The 20,251-nt window shown below is 38.9% G+C and overlaps 1 protein-coding gene across 3 annotated transcripts in view; it reads right to left on the minus strand.

Moving 5' to 3' along the window:
• The window catches only part of NDFIP2 (Nedd4 family interacting protein 2), a 53,253-nt gene that overhangs the window by 28,474 nt on the left and 4,528 nt on the right, over positions 1-20,251 (minus strand). For 2 of the 3 annotated variants that reach the window (XM_075711040.1, XM_075711024.1), the window contains exons 2-3: positions 5,062-5,218; positions 3,459-3,586 (exon numbers count right to left, since the gene is read on the minus strand). In XM_075711040.1, the coding sequence (XP_075567155.1) occupies positions 3,459-3,586; positions 5,062-5,218 (285 nt within the window). Of the gene's footprint in view, positions 1-3,458; positions 3,587-5,061; positions 5,219-11,404; positions 11,437-20,251 lie in introns of those variants that run through there. The other variant, XM_075711032.1, reaches the window with a different exon arrangement.

The raw sequence follows: 20,251 nt of genomic DNA on the forward strand, positions 1-20,251 counted from the left end.
ACTGCTGTATGGAGTCCTATACGACAAGTCGCAGAAACTGCTGAAGGAGAAGGGGAGTCAAGTCAGTTTGCAGAGGTGAAAGCCATCCAGCTGGCTTTAGATATTGCTGAAAGAGAAAAGTGGCCAGTCCTTTATCTCTCTACTGACTCATGGATGGTGGCAAATGCCCTGTGGGGGTGGCTGCAGCAATGGAAGCAGAGCAACTGGCAGCGCAGAGGCAAACCAATCTGGGCTGCCACATTGTGGCAAGATATTGCTGCCCGTGTAGAGAACCTGGTTGTAAAAGTTCGTCATGTAGATGCTCATGTACCTAAGAGTCGGGCCACTGAAGAACATCAAAACAACCAGCAAGTAGATCAGGCTGCTAAGATTGAAGTGGCTCAGGTGGATTTGGACTGGCAACATAAGGGTGAATTATTTATAGCTCGGTGGGCCCATGACGCCTCAGGCCATCAAGGAAGGGATGCAACGTATAAATGGGCTCGTGATCGAGGGGTGGACTTAACTATGGACAGTATTGCACAGGTTATTCATGAGTGTGAAACGTGCTGCAATCAAGCAAGCCAAGCAGTTCAAGCCCCTTGGGTATAGTGAACGATGGCTGAAATATAAATATGGGGAGGCCTGGCAGATTGATTACATCACGCTCCCACAGACCCACCAAGACAAGCGCTATGTGCTCACCATGGTGGAAGCAACCACTGGATGGTTGGAAACATATCCCGTGCCCCATGCCACCGCCCGGAACACCATCCTGGGCCTTGAAAAGCAAGTCCTGTGGCGACATGGCACCCCAGAAAGAATTGAGTCAGACAACGGGACTCATTTCCGAAACAACCTCATAGACACCTGGGCCAAAGAGCACGGCATTGAGTGGGTGTATCACATACCTTACCATGCACCAGCCTCCGGGAAAATTGAGCAATACAATGGATTGTTAAAGACTACCCTGAGAGCAATGGGTGCTGGGACGTTTAAACATTGGGATACGCATTTAGCAAAAGCCACCTGGTTAGTCAACACCAGGGGATCTGCCAATCGAGCTGGCCCTGCCCAATCAAAACTTTTACGTACTGTAGAAGGAGATAAAGTTCCTGTAGTGCACATGAAAAATATGCTGGGGAAGACAGTCTGGGTTACTTCCCCCTCTGGCAAAGGCAAACCCATTCGTGGGATTGCTTTTGCTCAAGGACCTGGGTGCACTTGGTGGGTGATGCGAAACGATGGGGAAGCCCAATGTGTACCTCAAGGGAATTTGATTTTGGGTGAAAATAGCCAATGAACTGAATTGTATAATATTAATTGCTTCATAATACTGTATGTTATCTCTTAACTATATGTTATCTCTTAACTGCATGTTAATATAATAATATAGTAGGTTAATATTAAGTATATAATACTATATATTATGATTGCTATATGCCGCATCAATGGTATTGCAGTAAGAATTGCCCAGCTTAATGAAAATGAACTTTGATGAAACCATGTTGGAATGAGAACTGACTTCAGCATGCAACAGTCCAACACTGCACACCACCTCTCCTGCTCTGAAAGACTGTGATGACAGATGGAACCCAAAGTCATGGGCTAAATGAACTCAATGGACATTTTAGAGGGATGGGCCACAGACGAAGGGAATGATATCTGTGTGTATATCAAGATAGGGAAAGCGGTGGTGATTAATTGGAACACATTGGAAAGGGGAGGGCCTGTGCATGACGTAGATGGTATAGAATAAGGGGTGGATACTGTCCTGGTTTCGGCTGAGATAGAGTTAATTTTCTTCCTAGCAGCAGGCATAGTGCTGTGTTTTGGATTTAGTAGGAGAAGAATGTTGATAACATGCTGATGTTTTTAGTTGTTGCTGAGTACTGCTTATGCTAGTCAAGGACTTTTTCAGCTTCCCATGCTCTGCCAGGCGCACAAGAAACTGGGAGGGGGCACAGCCAGAAGAGTTGATCCAAACTGACCAAAGAGCTATTCCACACCGTATGACGTCATGCTCAGTATATAAACTGGGGGGGTGGGGGTGGCCAGGGAGCAGCTATCGCTGCTCGGGAACTGTCTGGGTATCGGTCGGCGGGTGGTGAGCAATTGCATTGTGCATCACTTGCTTCGTGTATCATTATTATTATTATCATTATTATACTGTTACTATTAGCATTACTATTTTACTTTATTTCAATTATTAAACTGTTCTTATCTCAACCCAGGAGTGTTTCTCACTCTTACTCCTCCGATTCTCTCCCCCATCCCATCAGGGTAGGGGGAGTGAGCGAGCGGCTGCGTGGTGCTTAGTTGCTGGCTGGGGCTAAACCACGACAAGTAGTTAAAAGGTTACAACTGGAGATCATCACATCATAGCAGAAACTTGGCAAGTAACCACTCAAATGTCCCTGGTTCCCTACTGCACTTAGTAAAACAGATTTGTGTAACACCTTCACTGACAACGTTACACAAATCCACTTTAACTTTAGCTGTGCATACCTTGAAGCGAGCGTTGTGCACTGTGACCATCTGAATGCACAAGTCAAGGAAGGAACATCCTCCTGCTGGGTGAGCAGAATTTTTTTCCCAGTCACAAGCACACTGCAGTCACTAAGATTTTAAAAGCATCTCAAATGCAATCACATTTGATCTCAAGGCGAAGATTTTTAATGAAAGCACTGGAAGCCTAATTTGGGTATAGTATATTATGGCCAATACTACCAAACAGCAGAATTTCCACATTCCAAAACTTGGGAGAAAAAAAGGAAGAACTTTGCTTACAGAACTAACATTTACACTAATTACAGATATCAATTTTCTATTTTGAAGACTGTATTCTTTATAATGTTAATTCTTACAAAACTATAAACACTGAATATATACCTATTACTTAATTTACTGTTTACCATAACTCGTGGTGTGGGGTTTTTTTTGTTTCTTTTAAAGTACCTGAAACACTTCCTTGAACTTCAGTATTAAAGTTTTCATGCAGCAAGCAACAGGGACCTTTCCTTTTGAAAAGGATCTACATCATTTGGGGTTTTGCCCTGTCGAGACTGTTCGAATTCCCCTTCTTCTCTAAAGGTCTACTTTGTTAATTAATTTTTTTTTTTTTTTACCATCTGAAACACCAAGTATCAGCAGTAACTCTACAAAGTAACATTAGTAGTGGATACCTAATTAAAAGATGACAAAAAAAGATGACAAAAAGCAGGGCAAAATTTGGCTTTTAAAGCTGTTTAGACAGCAAGCAGCTATGCCTCAGAAAAGAGTGAATATGATAAACTTTTCATAGTACTTTACAACTAACTTACACTATCTATACAAAACCTAAGCATCTAAAATATTTAAATCACCAGCCCACCATTACTTTAATAAATAGGCCATAATATGGGCCCAATTGTTATAAGTAATTAGATTAGCCTAACGTGTTTCACAAAATTGAAATAAAGCAGAACTATATCACTTACTCGTTGGGCAACTTCTGCGGCAGCTGCTGCCATTGCTGCAGCTTTGGCCTTCTCTGCTTCATCGTAAGTAGGAAGAGAGGTAGCTACACTGTATGGAGGTGGTACAGGGTAAAATTCATTGCGTGTTTCTGTTCAAAATAAAGACGTTACACATTTTTAAGCCAGAAAGATGTCAAGAATATTAAATTTTACATGCATGTAACTATTAAGCTTTAAAGTATATTTTTTTTCAACAGAGGCTGAAATTTATTTCAGGTTCTTACAAGTTTTAAAAAACTTCATTTCTATAAAATAAAATAGCGAACAACTTGATGGTGCTTTTAGTTGCTACTCAAGGCAGAAACCTTAACCTAGATGCTGCAAGGAGCCAACAAATTTATGAACAACTGTATTTGCTGAGTTACATCCCTTGGCATTCCAACCAAAGGCTTTTTATCGAATCATACAAAAGACATGCACAGACACATTCTAAAAAAAGTTTTTAACTATCAACATCAATTAGTTACTTAAGTCCAGTAATTATCATGCTGTATTTTTATTAGCATGGTCTTGCTGCCAACTCCAGTTGTTCTGTGAAAATCAGTTTTTCAAGATTTCAATTTCACCACATTCTTTTAAAAATGTTTCTTCTATCAAAATGGACCACATACTTCATTCTTACATATTGAAATAGTAAAACATCATCACATAGAATAGAATTATTAACAAAATGAATAAAAACTATTTAAAATACACCTTGTGCTTCCTCCTACAGACAGCAGTGGTTTGTAACAAGATTGCTTACGTGGTAAAGATTTGTCAGCACAGGTCACATGGTAAAAAAAGTTGTCAGCACACCACCACGAAGATGTTATATATAGGGATAATTCTGCATAGCTATGTATTATACTTGCAAACACTGCCTCAAAGAACAGGGACAGGAAATCGGTCCTTTAATCCACATTAAAAAAAATTAGGTTGGAGGTTACTTCTAAAATATTTATTTGGCACATGGGAGACGCAAATCCAAGCAATTTCGCTTCAACAGTGACTTTGATGTTGCATGCTATTAAGTCTCCCATACTCCGAAGAAGAGTCACAACCTCATGAGGAAGGGAGCAGTGAATAAATAGAGAGACCTCTGTTACTCATTTTCCACAAGAAGTGGAAAAGAGCCTTTAAAGCAAAAATGAATCATTCCATGGCAATATTTTCACCAAACAATGGCACACACTTAAGAAGTTTGAGTTTTGACAAATCACTGCTTTGATTTTGTTTTTTTGAATGAAGAGGCAATAAAAATTGCTAATGAAGGCTAATAATGGAGCACTACTCAAAGATGTAGATTAAATGTGGAACTGAACTACATGCAGACTTAAATAAAACCTATTACACTAATTAATGAACATCCATTTAGCCTAGTAATTTGGAACAATCAGTGTAATTTAGAAGTGTGCTGCTTCTGAAGAAACCAGACAAAGGGCTGTGCGTGAAAGCATAGCTTTTCACTGCAATTGTGTGCATCGAAAAAAAAAAAAAACCACACCGCAGCATTGTACCACTTTGAACCAAGTGCTGATTCATACACACACCTGCCTGACAAGCTGTTCGGTAAGAAAAATACCTGAGGTTGCAGCTGCTTCTACAGCTATGCTACAGTAAGGTGGAGGGGAAGTATCTGCTTCAGATAAGGCTGCTGTCTGGGGAGTCTGTGTAGTCTCTGTAGATGTGGAAGGTTGCTCAGCTGCTGAAGACTCTGGGGGGTCATCCTCGTTGTGAAGCTTAGAAGAAAAACACACAAATTTCAGACGCATTCAGGGAATACTTTCCGTGACAACCTAGTACTTGCAGAACCATCTTCAAAAAGAGAGAAGATTACTCTTCAACAAAACAAAAATTATTTATAAACCAGCACATGACTACTTTAAGTAGTCCAGTTAAATCCTTTTAAGCAAACAGCTAAAGATAATCTACACTGCCTCCCTGCCCAGCCCCCGCCCCGAAACAGACTTCTTCAGATATTCAGAGAGTCCTAGAAATCTGGGTTTTTTACTATATGGGAAAATGCTGGCTATAAAATACTTTCTATTATATGAATATTTTAACACCATTGCTTTTTTTTTGTTAAATACATTCATAAAATGTATTAACCCATTTTAAAATACAACAGTTGAGCAACGCTATCTTTCACTGTATTAATCTAGAAGAAATAAAAAAATAAGGCACATTTCTACTACTGTAACTGAGATTTTTATACTCTTGCGTCTTGTGAGAGAGCTTCTCCACCCAAATTCTAAGACTTTTCAAAACATTCTGCTTTTCTTTACAGCCTGGAAGGAATCCTTTCCCCATAAAAATTTAAGTTGCTGGTTTGTTTGGTTGCCTTTTCTTTTAAAATACAGTTTTAAAAGGACATGTCCAGTTAAGCATATACAGACATAAGAATTTAGATAAGCAAGAATGTTCATTAAAAGTGGAATTCAGATCCAGCAACTAGTATCTTTTCTTAGAGAAGGTATTTTTTATCATTTTAGCTAACTTCATAGTGTTTAGAATATGAATCAAACTTTAAGAAGAAAGAGTACTAGCATAAACTAAAAAGTGCTAGTTCCCACTAGTGTAAACTACAAGATAAGATGCCTAGAAGGCAACTGCTGAAGCACCATATTTAAAACCCAGAAAATAAGATTAGTAAGTCGAACATATCTGAAAAAAGAATTCTGTAACTTCAAATTGGTAGCTTCTATGAACACCCTACAGAAAAATATTATTTTAATTTCAATAACAAAAATATTAAGAATACAACTACATTAATTTCATAATAGGCAAAGTACAATCAGATTGTTGGGAAAAGCACATTCTGAGAAGAACGAACGCTAAACTCCTTGTTAAGTAGTGTAGCGTTCACACCAAAATTGTTTTATATCCGGAGTATGTCACAGAATCACAGAATGGTTGAGGTTGGAAGGGACCTCTGGAGGCCATCTAGTCCAACCCCCACGCTCAAGCAGAACCTCCTGCAGCCAGTTGCCCAGGACCATGTCATAGAATCATAGAATCACAGAATGCTTTGGGTTGGAAGGGACCTTGAGAGATCATCTAGCCCAACCCCTGCAGTAAGCAGGGATTGAACCTGTGACCTTGGCGTTATTAGCACCGTGTTCTAACCAACTGAGCTAACCCGGCAGATTTTGAGTACCTCCAATAGAGACTACACAACCTCCCTGGGCAACCTGCTCCAGTGCTCAGTCACCACCACATTATAAAAAATAAAATGAAATTAAATTAAATAAATAAAGAGCGCTTCCTGATGTTCAGAGGGAACCTGGGAACCTCCTGTGTTTCTGTGTGTGCCCGTTGCCTCTGGTCCTGTCACTGGGCACTACTGAAGAGAACCTGGCTCCATCCTCTTCGCACCCTCCCTTCAGCTATTTATATACATTGATGAGATCCCCCTGAGCCTTCTCTTCTCCAGGCTGAACAGTCCCAGCTCTCGGAGACTCTCCTCACATGCGAGATGCTCCAGGCCCTTCATCATCCCTGTGGCCCTTTCTTGGACTCTCTCCAGCATGCCCATGTCTCTCCCGTATTGGGGAGGCCAGACCCGGGCACAGCGCTGTGGCCTCCCCAATGCTAAGCAGAGGGGAAGAGTCACCTCCCTCCACCTAAATGGCAACGCTTTGCCCAGCACAGCCCAAGGTACCCTTACAGCCGCCTTTGCGGCAAGGGCACGCTGCTGGCTCCTGTTCAAGTTCTGCACATTACAAATTCCGTGCTTTTCTTCCTAATGAAAAACTAAGGATAGCATCGGGAATTATAAGCATAGAAAACATTTCAACAGTAGGCAGGTAAACTGACAAGGTAGTTCAAGGGAGAACAGAAAACTCATCAGAAGAAATTAGTGCAACAGAACAACTTCGTGCAATTTTCATACGGCTTCTACCACTCTTCTCTTTAAATGTCTTAAATTACAAAGAGTGATAAAGTCGCTTGCTAAAGCATTTTTCATTGTTTTTTAGGAGTCCCTCCAAATACTGTATTCAAAGAACTATAAAGATTAAAGGGTTTATCTATACATAGAAACTACAAATGTATGCACACACATATGGAAGTATATACATGCACAGGTGCAATACACACATACTATTAAGAAGTCACCTTCAATGGAACTAATAGGGGTTATTGAAGGTTTTTTGGGTACTGAGCAATCAGGTCATTTAATGGCTAATCAGTGATCCAGAAGAAGTCATAACCTGAGAAATATGTATAGCCATTTAGAGTAGTTAAGGCCAAAGAAAACAAAGCCACTTCAAAACAACCTAATATATTTCGGGATACAGAAACCAAGTGAGAAGACAAAACACTCGATTCTAAAAAAAAAGTTGAGCAGGTCAGAAAAACAGCCTGAGCACTAGAAATGTTATGGTTCTAAATTAAGTACAATCATTCACAAGAAAAATCTAGCATTGCAATGGATACAGCTAAAATAAAACAATTTTTAAATAAAACTGTCATTTGATTAGCAATGAGACAAATAACAGAACATTACTAGCATACTTTTACACTAACGGCTGGTACACTCACCCTCATTTGGGATGTGTGTGTAGTTCTGACTACCCCACCACAACTCCCTGGTCTGCGAGCAGGGGAAGAAGTAAAGCCTAGTTAATGGATTTCTGTCTGTTACCTCCGTTCTTCCTCTCCTTTTGCCCTCCACTTCAGTCACCGCAACTTTCCTTCCCTACCAAGCCAGAGTATGTGCTGAGACTACCCTGAATACGCACAGACATCCATAGCAGCTCATTGGTCAAAGAGCTTATTACTGCTCCAAACCCACTTTGCCATCACCGAGGACATTAATTTTGTGTCTTCTACATGCTTTCTTGAAAGTTACCTTTCTCCAAACTATCTGTAATTTAGTAAGTTACTAAGCATGATGGTAACTTGAGGATAGGAGAACACCACACACATGAGACTTCTTGCCTTCAAAGACCAAGTTAACAAGTCATTTGATTGTTATAGCAACTGCAATTAGGAAACAGAAAAATTCCACCCTAAGGGCTCCATACAAAAGAGTCCCATTATGCCCTTCAGTGCATTCAAAAGGTCTTTATTTTGTAGGACTCATATTCAGGGACCAAGCATTTCTGTTTATCCTGTCTTCTACTACACAGACTTTTTGGAAATCCTGAAAGGCATTAAGGTCATCCTAACGCAGCAACTTAAAGAAAAACAGTAAGACTCTTTACTGAACACCCCATCATAAAAATCACAAGAAGTGGATTAAGCAGCTCGAGTGTTTACAACTAGAATAATAAACACGAGTTGTTCCATGAACAGAGACCAGCTTTTGTTAGTTCTCGTTAAGTGTCCTCTCTCCTAGTCTCTCCTCAAGGCAGTAACTTCAGCCTCTCTTGGGGGACTCCGCTGGGGTAAAAAACAAAACAGAACAATAGAAAGCCACAACTGCAGCAGAATTTGCCCCAGCAAGCTGGAAATTTTGCCTATGCCAGCAGGGTCTTTATAACCACCAGCGGTGGTTATATCATTTTGTCTTAAAACTCTGCCTTGTCTTCACAGGGCGCTGATTCTCCTCTGTGCAGTCACCAGTTCGCTTGAAACCAGTAGGAACCCGACTACCTTTGAGCCTCCCCCTTCCCGTTTAATTTTGGCTTATACTGGCTGGTAAATTTAGAAGTTATTTTTGGAGACGGGGGAAGAAGAGGCCTGACACTGCATAGGTTTCATTGCCATAGAAACCAGGCTAAAAACACTCAGAAGGGAACAGAAAACGTCTGTGTCAAGGCATTACTTATGCTACGTACTTAAATGTTACCTGAAACAGCATTGAACATTACAAGTATAGAAATAGTATCTAAGATTTTTTTTTTTTCCCAACAGTAAGATTACTTTGCCCTCTTTTTTAATTAAAGGACTAAGGAGAACTCGCAGGTCATCATCCCAGCAGCCTCTCAAGCTCCCAGTGAACCATTATACGGTAGTAAGCAATACAGCTGCTTTTGCCAAGATTATGGTCGAAACAATTGCCAGGACCTATTAAACTACAGACAACTGTAAATTAGTACCCTCCCCTGTCCCCCGCCCTCAGATTTTGAAAGCAGGACACAAAGACATTTATTTCCTCCACATCTCAGCCTGTACACAGGCTGACTATATGGAGCTTTACAATTAAAAAAGGGACTACTTTGTTGTTAGACATATTACTCTCAAACTGTATATAAGTATTTCAGTTCTTGCTTTCACAGCCCTCCAACTACAGTACAGGCTCAAAAGTCATGATGCTCATATTCTCACTGTATATCTATGTTAGGACACTTCAAAGTTCAGTCGAGGAGCAATGACTCTTCTGCCACCAATGACTCAAAACCTCATGATAACTACTAAAGAGCATACAGTACAGGAAAAAAAACAATTAGTTTCTTTCATATGATTTTTACCCTGTATTATCTTCAGGTGTCCATCCCCCCCCCACCCCAGAAAAGTTCTATAAAACAATGATTGATTTTAACTTCTGAAATCAAACAGTGAATGTCAGACCTTTCAAGCACCAAAATATTGTAGAAAATACAGCTACCTTTATTTTATAATTTCTTTTAAAAAAAAAACAACTTTATTTAAAGAAGTACTGCATCTCCTCCTGTAATTTATTTCATTAAGTCTTATTTTGTTATTTTGTTTGTGTAATTATTTCCAAAGTAATCAGATGCAATGCCTGAAATCAGATGACACCCTACAAAGAACCTGAACTGCAAGAAAGTGCTTAGTACAGAAAAGCCTTTACTGAGGGGACTGATGCAGATGATTTTGCTCTTTAGCCTTTTCAAAATAAAAATTTAAACTGGGAGGAGAATCTCGTTCTCTACTTAACACTTTCCATTTGCCTCCAGATAGTAATTTTGTCTGATCTACAGAAGTTTGCTTGCCTGGATAAACAGTTTGCTTCATTTGTGATGAACTGACTGATTGTACAAGCATGGCAATATAGGCAAGTTATTAAAATATGCCAAATTTAAAAAAAAAAATCAGTGGAAAAGGATATAAGATGTCTTATGTCACCTGTAATACACACACACAAGATTAGAACAATGTTTTCCTGAAAAAGTGCATTAAAGTAGCACACACTAGCTCTAGTCACACTCAGTGTAACACACAAACAGCACTCACTATTTCCGTTACCTGATTTTATGCACATTTCAAAAGCTGTTTTCCCATTTCATAAAATATGATTTACAGAAATCTACATTATAAAATTATTGTGACATAATTAACTTCAACAGCACATTGCAAGTATTTTAAAAGACCTTTATAAACATACACTATTTTCATGGTATATGTATCATTTCTTTAGTGCAGCATAAAATTATACAGAAGATACTGCCATACGGGGGGGAAAAAAACCCCAACCTAAACAACTAGCCAGCCTTCTTCTCCTGTTTCCTTTTATACCTTTATTACCAGCTCATCTTGACAAAGCCTGACTTCTAGGTAAGCTTTTGCCTAAGTTTTAGTAGTGATGGTTCTGCCTGGGACACCACAGAGCTTCACAGTACCCTTACTAGCGACCGTAAATTACGATCACTTTTAATGTGTCCTCTTCTCCAGCCTTTCAAAAGATACTACTTTTTGAAGAAGCTTGGCTCCTCCAGGTTTGACTTCACACTGAGCAGTACACGGGTTCTTTCAAACTGCATTAAAACAAATACAACACATAGAAACTCCATAATGCTGGACCTAATACTCTGCTTTGAGTAAAAACACGGAGACAACTAAGCAGATCATGCAAGGTCAACCTTGGTATGCAAACCAGTCAGTTGGTACGCTTCCTCCACAAAAAGCAACGCTCTTAGCGACAGAGGTTCATTATCTTCACTTTGTGGAAGCTAAGTGGTGTTCTTGAGTCAGTTTTTCAGACTATGCCAAAAGGTTAACCAAAAATATCCACTTACTGCAGCTTCTAGTGCTGGAGGGAAGGGCATGAAAGACTCCTGTCAAGGTCACCTGTGGCATGCACAAAAAGCGTTCCAACATTTCTGCATTAGATTCGTGATATCTTCCATACTGGTACACAGGTATTTATTCCACAGAAGTTCTACTGTAGTAAATATGAGAGGTGTAACCAACAATAGGCTAAAAAGAAAATTGCTATCATCTTCATTATATACCTGATATTTTCATTTGCTGAAAAATTCAAAGGCCTTTTACACCTGCCTACTGGTAGCGATTTGTAAATCTGTATTAAACCGTTCCCTACAAATGAGGCTTGAAAGCAGAAGTCTCTACCTACATAAAAATAATTTCATTTCAACAAATACCCGCTGTGCATTAAATGCTTGTTTTGTAACCACATTTTGCATTTTTTCAGCTTTAGTAGTCTAAAACTAGGTTTATTCATCTGTAAATAGCAAAATACTAATCTTGGGATTTTCAAGGGAAAAACCAAAAGGAAATCTTGAAATAAAATTTAATTCTGAAACTGTTATAAAAATACTTCATGTTGGAGACAGCTTTGACCTCTGTTTACCCATCTCTATTGTTTCTGACTGACACCTAGTAGTTTCAACAGCTCATGCTATTGACTATTACTTTTTTATTTTTAGAAAAACCCATAAAACCTATACCATTAACCCATAAACGCCACTCAAGTGCTAAGATCAATCAGCCCTAATTTAGGTCACTAGTAGCCACAGAACAATCAAAACTAAACCCAATAATCTGTAATTACACTTAGATAAGAATTATAAGAGTGGAAGAGATAAATAGATCGTTCTGCAATTTTTGTTTGTTTGTTTATCAGGAAAAAACACATATCCACAACAGCCTTTGAAAGAAATATTTCACAATTTTGTAAAATACAAGAATTCTTGGAGGGGAAAAAAAAAAACCAAACCACCAAACCACATTGTATTTTACCTTACTAGCTTTCTCCTCATTATCAGTTCTTATCCTCTACCAATAAGGTAGTTTACAGCAATATCATACCTTTTTCTTCAAATTCCTCTTGTAACACCAACTTACTACAAACCCATGCAGACCAGACTGTTAACTTCCCAGCTAGTTAGTAGGAAGGCAGCTATTTACAGTTCAGCACCAAACGCAATCTCTCCTGAAACACTCCTGGCCACAGCCACAACACTGAAGAAACATCATCCTCTAGAGACTGGGCAGCCTTCAGATTAATAAATACTCTACTAAAGTACAAAACGATTAAGCTTATAAGGCACTTCAGTACATTCCAGTAAGACACAAAAGTCCAGCAACTTCCAGCTACTTTTTGCTTTTATGGATTTAAAACTGATCCAATTTGATCAGAATTCCTCACTGCACAGAACAGATCCACATCATTTTTTTCCCACCCACCCATCAATTGGCAAGCATCAACTATCACATACCCAAATCTAGCAACAGCCCTTCATGACAGTGGAGTGGGTTTTTTTTTCCCCTTGATGCATCTCTGCAGAAAGTTTTCAACAGCAGTTGGTATGTTAGAAGGTCAAAGGTGTAAAATCTGCACTAGAAGCAGGAAAGCAGAACAGAAGTCCATTGCTGCCATTCCACAGCTGTGTAGAAATACCAAGTGTGTCTGCTAAATAAGGATTAGGTACCATGGAAACCCACAACCTCTGGAGGCAAACTTCTACTGAAAAGAATCCAAAGAGATTTATACTGAGTGTTGTTGAAAAATATGTTGCAACAGAATGGCTTTTCTGCCAAAGTGAGACTCCTCATGTAAAAATAAAGTGATCCACAGCAATTTAAAGTGTTTTACATGCACTTCACTTAAGTGATAGTTAAATCATTTTAGTCAGTTCTCTTTTAACCAGGGATCTTTAATCTATTGGATTTTTCAAGGTTTGTTTTTTTTTTTTTAATATAGAAGCTTATAAGCATGTCAAAAAAAACCAAAATCCCACAATGTTGATGATCAGGACTTTGTGAAGGGAGAAAAATGACATAAGATTGTTTTTTATATATATAAAAATATGTATATATAAAAAAAATATGTGTGTGTGTGTGTGTGTAGGCAGATATAGAGAGCGAGATATATAGATATGTCTCTGCATCCCAATGGCTACTTTACATATAACATTTTACTTGCTCTGTCATTTTTCATGGATTATAATCCAGGTTTAAACAACTAGTTACACATTTAACAGAAAAACATAAACATTTGCATTCATTCCCTATGGCTTCTAAGACACCTACTCTTTCCAATCCCCCACATTAACAGCAAAAGTGGAGCTATTAGTAAAGGACAGTAACATACCATGTGTCAGGATAAGAACTCTTTTAGAAAAATAAATATGCCAAGACTAATGCTGCTAGGAGTGTAGAGTTATCCTTTAAAATACATCAATTTCTCCCCACTTATTTTTTTAGGTTTCTTCTCTACTAAACGGCTAGTCAGAAATATATAGGAATACTGGAGTTTTGGTATGATCCAAACAGATATATGCTTCATATTTATTGTAAAATTATACATCAAGAATAGTTTCCAAGAGGTTTTCCTATTGCATGGTTATAGAAATTGTGAAATTTGTCAACAGAAACCTGAAATCTCTAATACTAATAAAGACTATAGCTGGGACCAACTTTTTTCAAATCTTCAAGCACTAGAAGAAAAAAAAGTGTCTAGAAGAAAAAAAAGTGTCTAGAAGAAAAAGCTTACTCTAGAGCTTGTACACTATGAAGTACTGCAACTCTTGAGTTACTCTAGAATTTAGAAGTTACAAAAAAGATTACCATGTATCATGTAGTCTTCTGTTTGTCAAATGGTAACTCACGAACAGCTCGAGGCACTGGTTTAAATTCTACAAACAAACTACAGAATAAGGCTCTTCTCCTTGAAAACTTTCTAGTTAGAAGTAAGAGTGTATAATACCGACCCATTAATAAAACAGAAGCATGTTACTGAGACCAGCGGTCAGTCTAAGGAACTGTTTTGTTTCCAACACAATCATCAGGAGATACACATGCAGCACACAAGCCTTAGTCACTTATTTGCCACCCATTTTCCTCAGACTCCTGTTATATTACGGCTGGAAAAGTGTACATCTCTGCCTCTTCCATCTGCATCTGTTATCGATTTGATGTGTGTGAATTTGTGTTCCTGAATCTGTTAGTACTACCTGCCTCAATGATCTTGTGTATTTAACAAACTGCGTTATGTTTGCTTCTTCTCTTTTCTGTGATTCAAACCAAATTTCAGTGAGCGCTCTCCGGTTTTAGTATTGCACAATTCGGTGAACAACAGCTCTGCAACTGCTTTGCCCACTGCATTGGTGACTTTGTAAGCGTCGATCGCTTCCAACTGCCACCACCTGTTTCAGACGCCGCTTTTACGAAGGCTGTTCCCCTTTACCTTCTGTAGCTCCTCTAGGCTCCTCTTGCGAGACCCCAAAACTGCATACAGTGCCCAACATGTGGGCAGGTCCCAGGTTTCATACAATGATGCTTCCTGTTCATTCTCACTATCTTCCCCGATGATGGACAATATTTTATCAGGATTTGTTGGCAGCTGCCGCTAACCAACAGCTTCAGCAAGCCATCAGTGACAGCTCCAAGAATTGCAAGTCGAAAGGTCATGTCTTTGCTTACCAGCAGTTTTATAGAATCAGTACAGAAAGTAGATCCCAGTCACTCTGAAGTCACACAGAACATACAAAACATGTAAAAGTGGAGGGAATAGGAAAGCCTGTAAAATTAGGAAATGGACAGGGCTGTCACCAAAAGCAAACTCAATATTCAACAGCTGGTTCCACCTTCCATTTTAGCCTACATTTATCTGGGCTGAAAAATTCAATGTTGATTGAAAAAGCAGAGTATTTCTCTAAATATATTACGCATGTTTCAACAAAAAGCCCAAGTACAGTAGAAAGGTTCATGCACAATGCTACCTGATGAAGATGATGCAGGAAGATGCTAAAAATGACAAATTCATTTTATAGGGGGAGGGATAAAGAAAAAAAAAAGGAGGTTTTCCCTGGAGAAGTATCATGGTAACTGAACTGCAGAAGGAGCATACAGTTTCACCTTAATTCCCCGATTTGAGAGAGGCAGGGAAAAAATTACTTGAGTTTGCATCTCCTGTATCACAGGTAAGTAAGTGTCCTTGAAAATTCTGCAGTAAAACTCTTAAGAAAAACTTCAAATATCTCAACTTCATTGACAACACAGAGGTTTGATTGCTTGTGTATTTGAATAAAGCTAGTCAAGCAGGAACAGTTTCCTACTCTACAGTACTGGTTAACCCAAAATGAAATCATTAGTTAAATAATACATAAATCAGAGGATATTATTTATCAATAAGATCAAACCTTCTTTCTTTTATGACACAGTTTATTCTTATTAGAGGCTTAATTGTGCCTGACCTTTTCAGCATCTCTCATTTACTTAGGAACTGGAAAATGGAGTACTCAAGCTCCACAATTTAAGATATCAGTAAATCAAATCATTAGAGAGGTAATACAGACAGAAATTTCAACAGCTTAAAAAACCCACACACATACACAACACCTGCTGAACACAGTTTGTGCAGTGCATGCAGAAGAACAGGCTCTACTGAAAAGATCCTCATTTTGATTTGAGGTCTTCTTTCTCTTCCATCCACTACGGGACTCACAGCTTTAATAAAGTTTAGTAGCAAAGACAAACACAACTTGCCCAACAACAATGAACATTAAAGGCCCTTTCTTTAAAGAATGCATTTTTGTCTCAACAGATAGTATTGAGTTTTTTCAACCCTACTATTAGAGCTGAAGAGTGTCAACTAAGCATTTTAAAGCAAGCCTACAAAATATGTGGCCCAAAGGACAATTCTCTGGATCTCTCAGTCACAAGATAGATGACGCACACATCTAGAGGCAGGCACTTTGCAGCAGGTCAGATGGGGTTTGATTATAAGGCAGCTAAACAAAAACAACAAAAAAACCCAGCAGTCTAAGAAGCTCAGCTCTTCAGAGGGGAGTAGAAGATGACCAAAATAGTGCTACCTGTAAACCACAGGGAATATTTTTAGAAAGAAAAAAAAAAAAAAAAGTAGCAGGCATTGACGTATGTGAGAAAGGAACATGGGCTCATCACCAGCTGTGGCCCAGCACTGAAGGGCTTTAGCGGCCTGCTCATTTGTTTGACTTATGCACTCTCAATCTAGAATTTGGAACAGGTTTTTGAAGTAAACAGCTTGTGCAAGTCTTTTTCCTAATCATTTCTACGCATTTGATGCAAGTCAATTTTGTGACAACTCTGGAATTTCAACTGAGAGTCTTAATGCCTCAGTACATTCCTTAAAAACACCTTAAGTACTGTTTCCTTTAAATTCCAACATATGACAGTTGACTCAAAATACCATGATCAAAATGGACAATTGGCCTCAGTATCACCCAGGACTCTTATCCCAATTGTCTCATGCTTTACCAAAGGCATCACTCACTTCTCAAAGATGACAAGTGTTAACTACACTAACCATTACCAAAGCAATGCTTAAACATGTACTTTACAAAAAAAAAAAAAAAAAAAAAAAACCAACCAAAAAAACCCAAAAACCCAAAAACCAAAACCACACCACCCTTACTTCGTGCAATAAGGAGATAACTGATTCTGTAAGCATCCCCTTGTCAATAACTTTTCCTCAAGGCTGCTCTACATAACCTTTTCAGATTAATCAGGGAATCAAAACACGTTCAATAATTCAAGCTACATATCCACCTTTACCTAGGACATGGTTCTGACCTCTCCTACAACAATAATCAGTCAACATTAATAGGATTACTGTCAGAAGGTAAAATATTGTTCAAAGCTAAAATGGACAAACTATGTTTGTGAATATGTTAAGTCACCATACAGTAGTTGGAGACCAAAATTTTTCTTAATTTTTTTTTACTGGAAAGCCACGTTTTACAAGAAGATAGATGACAAATCTCTGCCAAACACCTTGAACAGTAACTCAAGAAAAAGAAAAATGGGATTACAAACAGAAGTAATATACAGGTTAGTGTCCAGAGTTTGTCGTGTCTACACCACTCAAAGTTTGGAGGCTTGTTTTCTAAATCGTTAGGTCCATTCCAAACACAGCTGGAGGAGGCACAGCCAGGGATAGGGTGGGAGGGTGACTCAGTATCTAATGTTTTGGCTGTAGAGTGACTGAGGAGTAAACTAGACTGTATCAGTTTTACACCAATCTTAGCCTACGGTAATGGAAACGATGCTTAAGTGGAATAAACAGTTAAATGTTAAAATGGAAATACATTTTCCACTTTCACTGTAAATCTCAAAGCCGTAAGGCACCCGCATCCTGACATGTGCCGTGAGCCCCGGCTGTGCAAGTCTGAAATTACTTCAGCACAAAACAGAAGAAATTAGTCATTTTCATTAAAAACACAGCTGGCGAAGGGGGTGCCCACTTTACTAAAATCAGCTAGCTGTGACAGTACTTGTCCAGGAAGTGGGAGACTTAAGCCTGAGGCAGCTCAAACCCACAGCCCTGGCTGTGCAATAGATCAGTTCAGTAGGAAGAGCTGGCAGTGCCTCTCCAACCTAAGCAGTTGCCAATTTTTTCCTTCTTTTTTTTACTCATAATCTCTTAGGATTACTTTTCTTCTCTGTTTGAAAATGGCTTGCCTAATGTGGGTGTACTGGTATATGTCCATTTGTTCATACTGCAGGGGGGTTGGGCTCGATGATCTCTCAAGGTCCCTTCCAACCCAAAGCGTTCTATGATTCTATGATTCCCCTTTCCAAAGTAGCTGACGGACCGGAAGTCTACAAGGAGGTTTGAGGCTATGAAACTCAACACAACATTCAAATCTATGACTGTAAACCGAGCACTGAGGTCTCGGAAAGTTAGGTGTGATGACATTGCCAGTTGCCACATCTTCCTTGTTTTGTCAACACTGTCACTGGGAAGAAAGTTTCAAAATAAGCCTAGAATTAGCCAGTTGTCACAGATGTTCCACATCTAGAAGACTGCTACTAACATTTTGTATTAATGTAGCGCTTGATTTCTGAGATTATCCTAATGTGGTTCCTACCACATTTTTCAGATACAAACAAGCTGAGAGAGCACTTAGAGTTTCTCTTTTTTAAAGTAGTGTGAAAAGAACATCTAGCTTCACCACACAGCTGACTTCTACTACGAACCCTGCTATTTGAAGGCATTTTATTCCTGCTACTGAACTTCTGCCTTTTTTAATAGGATTACAAGACTTACTAGATGTGGCATGTACGCATGCCACAGCCTGAAGCTGTCCTTTTACATTACACGACTTAGTGTCAATGCTCAGATCACATACATCTTTCTTTTGGTTTTCTGCGTCTTTCAAAAACCTAAAAATCCACAGTTTCACAAGATAGGCTCAGCCACGCCAACAGCTTGCTGCCACCCGAAAGTACCGGTCCTGTTCTTACCCTCTCTTCCTGCACTACCCTTGTGCAGACTCAACCAAGACCTTTGGAGAAAAATACGAGTGGAACAACCCAGGTACGTCTTTCTGGTTTTTACTACTCATTTTATTTTGCTCAGCACAGTAAAACCGGTGCCCCATATGATTAAACCAATTTGTGTGCAGCGCTGATAAAAACCACCGTATGTCCCTCTGTGCCCACGCCAAAAAGAAAGGAAACTGCCCACACACCGCAACCTGTGCCCACAAAGAACCAGAAAGCTATCGTAACCGCTGCTGCTCCTCTTGTACCAGTGAGCCAGCATTTCTTCTTGTGAATCAGTTGCAGAGCTGGGTGCTGTATCTTTCGGAGAAAGAGAGATCCAAAAACCAGACACTGATGGCCACACACAAAGTTAGACCATCCTGCTTTAAATTTACAAAGGGGAACAGACATTAAGGACTTGTACCTGTGTGGTACCCTCAGCACCTTGATCTGGGAGGAACACACAAAGAGATATGGCATTTATTTCCTTGTTCACATGAAACATGAAAGTACTTAAAAACTTAACTAAAAAGTGAAAAAATATGTGAAATTTATTACTTTTTTAAGCATTAACTGCATCACTACTGTATCTGCAAACATACCTCGACATTTATAATTTTTCTTCTTCATTTGTGGCAGGACTCTTCATTAAAAAAATAGGGAAAAGTGTTTATAAGAATATTAAAGCTATTCTTTCAAGAAAAAAAAAAAACCCACTGTTTAATAGACAAATTTGTCACAGGTAAAAATGTTAAAGAAACAAATTCAGAATTTAAAATGCTTATTATTAAATTCCAAAAACCAATTAAGATGCAAGGACAGCCCATTGTTTGAAAGTGTCATTTACCTAATTTCAGAAGATCCTCATTTGCCCTTTTCAGAAGATCCTCATTTGCCCTTCTAAGCTGTCAAAGGTCTATACTAGGTATTTCACATGCAAAAAGCCAGTGCACTGAAAAATTTCATCTTCAATGCTTAAGAGGTTCGTATCACTAAAAATATCAGCGCAACTATCACAAGCAGGAAACAGTAATGCTTATCACTTAATGTGCCTTTACTCAATATTTTTTGGTACTATAAACATAGTCCCCTAAACGCAGCATTTTATCTCCCAGTTATGAGTTCACCAAATCTGTGGATAGCAACAGAATTTCCCTAACGTAAGCTAGCCTGATCTGTTCAGTAACACCAGTTACGTAAGAGTTCTCCAAAGACAATAAATATTATAGAAAATATGCTAGATATAAGCTAGGGGTCTTACATCAAGGGTGTAGAATAAACAATATTTGGGGTTTTATTGGCCGATCACTATTAGGCTCGGTCCCGTGAAAAGACAGGGAGGAGGAAGAGATTTTTCTTCATGCACATTT

This window comes from Pelecanus crispus, chromosome 1 (genome assembly GCF_030463565.1).
Source record: "Pelecanus crispus isolate bPelCri1 chromosome 1, bPelCri1.pri, whole genome shotgun sequence".
Lineage (NCBI taxonomy): Eukaryota > Metazoa > Chordata > Aves > Pelecaniformes > Pelecanidae > Pelecanus > Pelecanus crispus.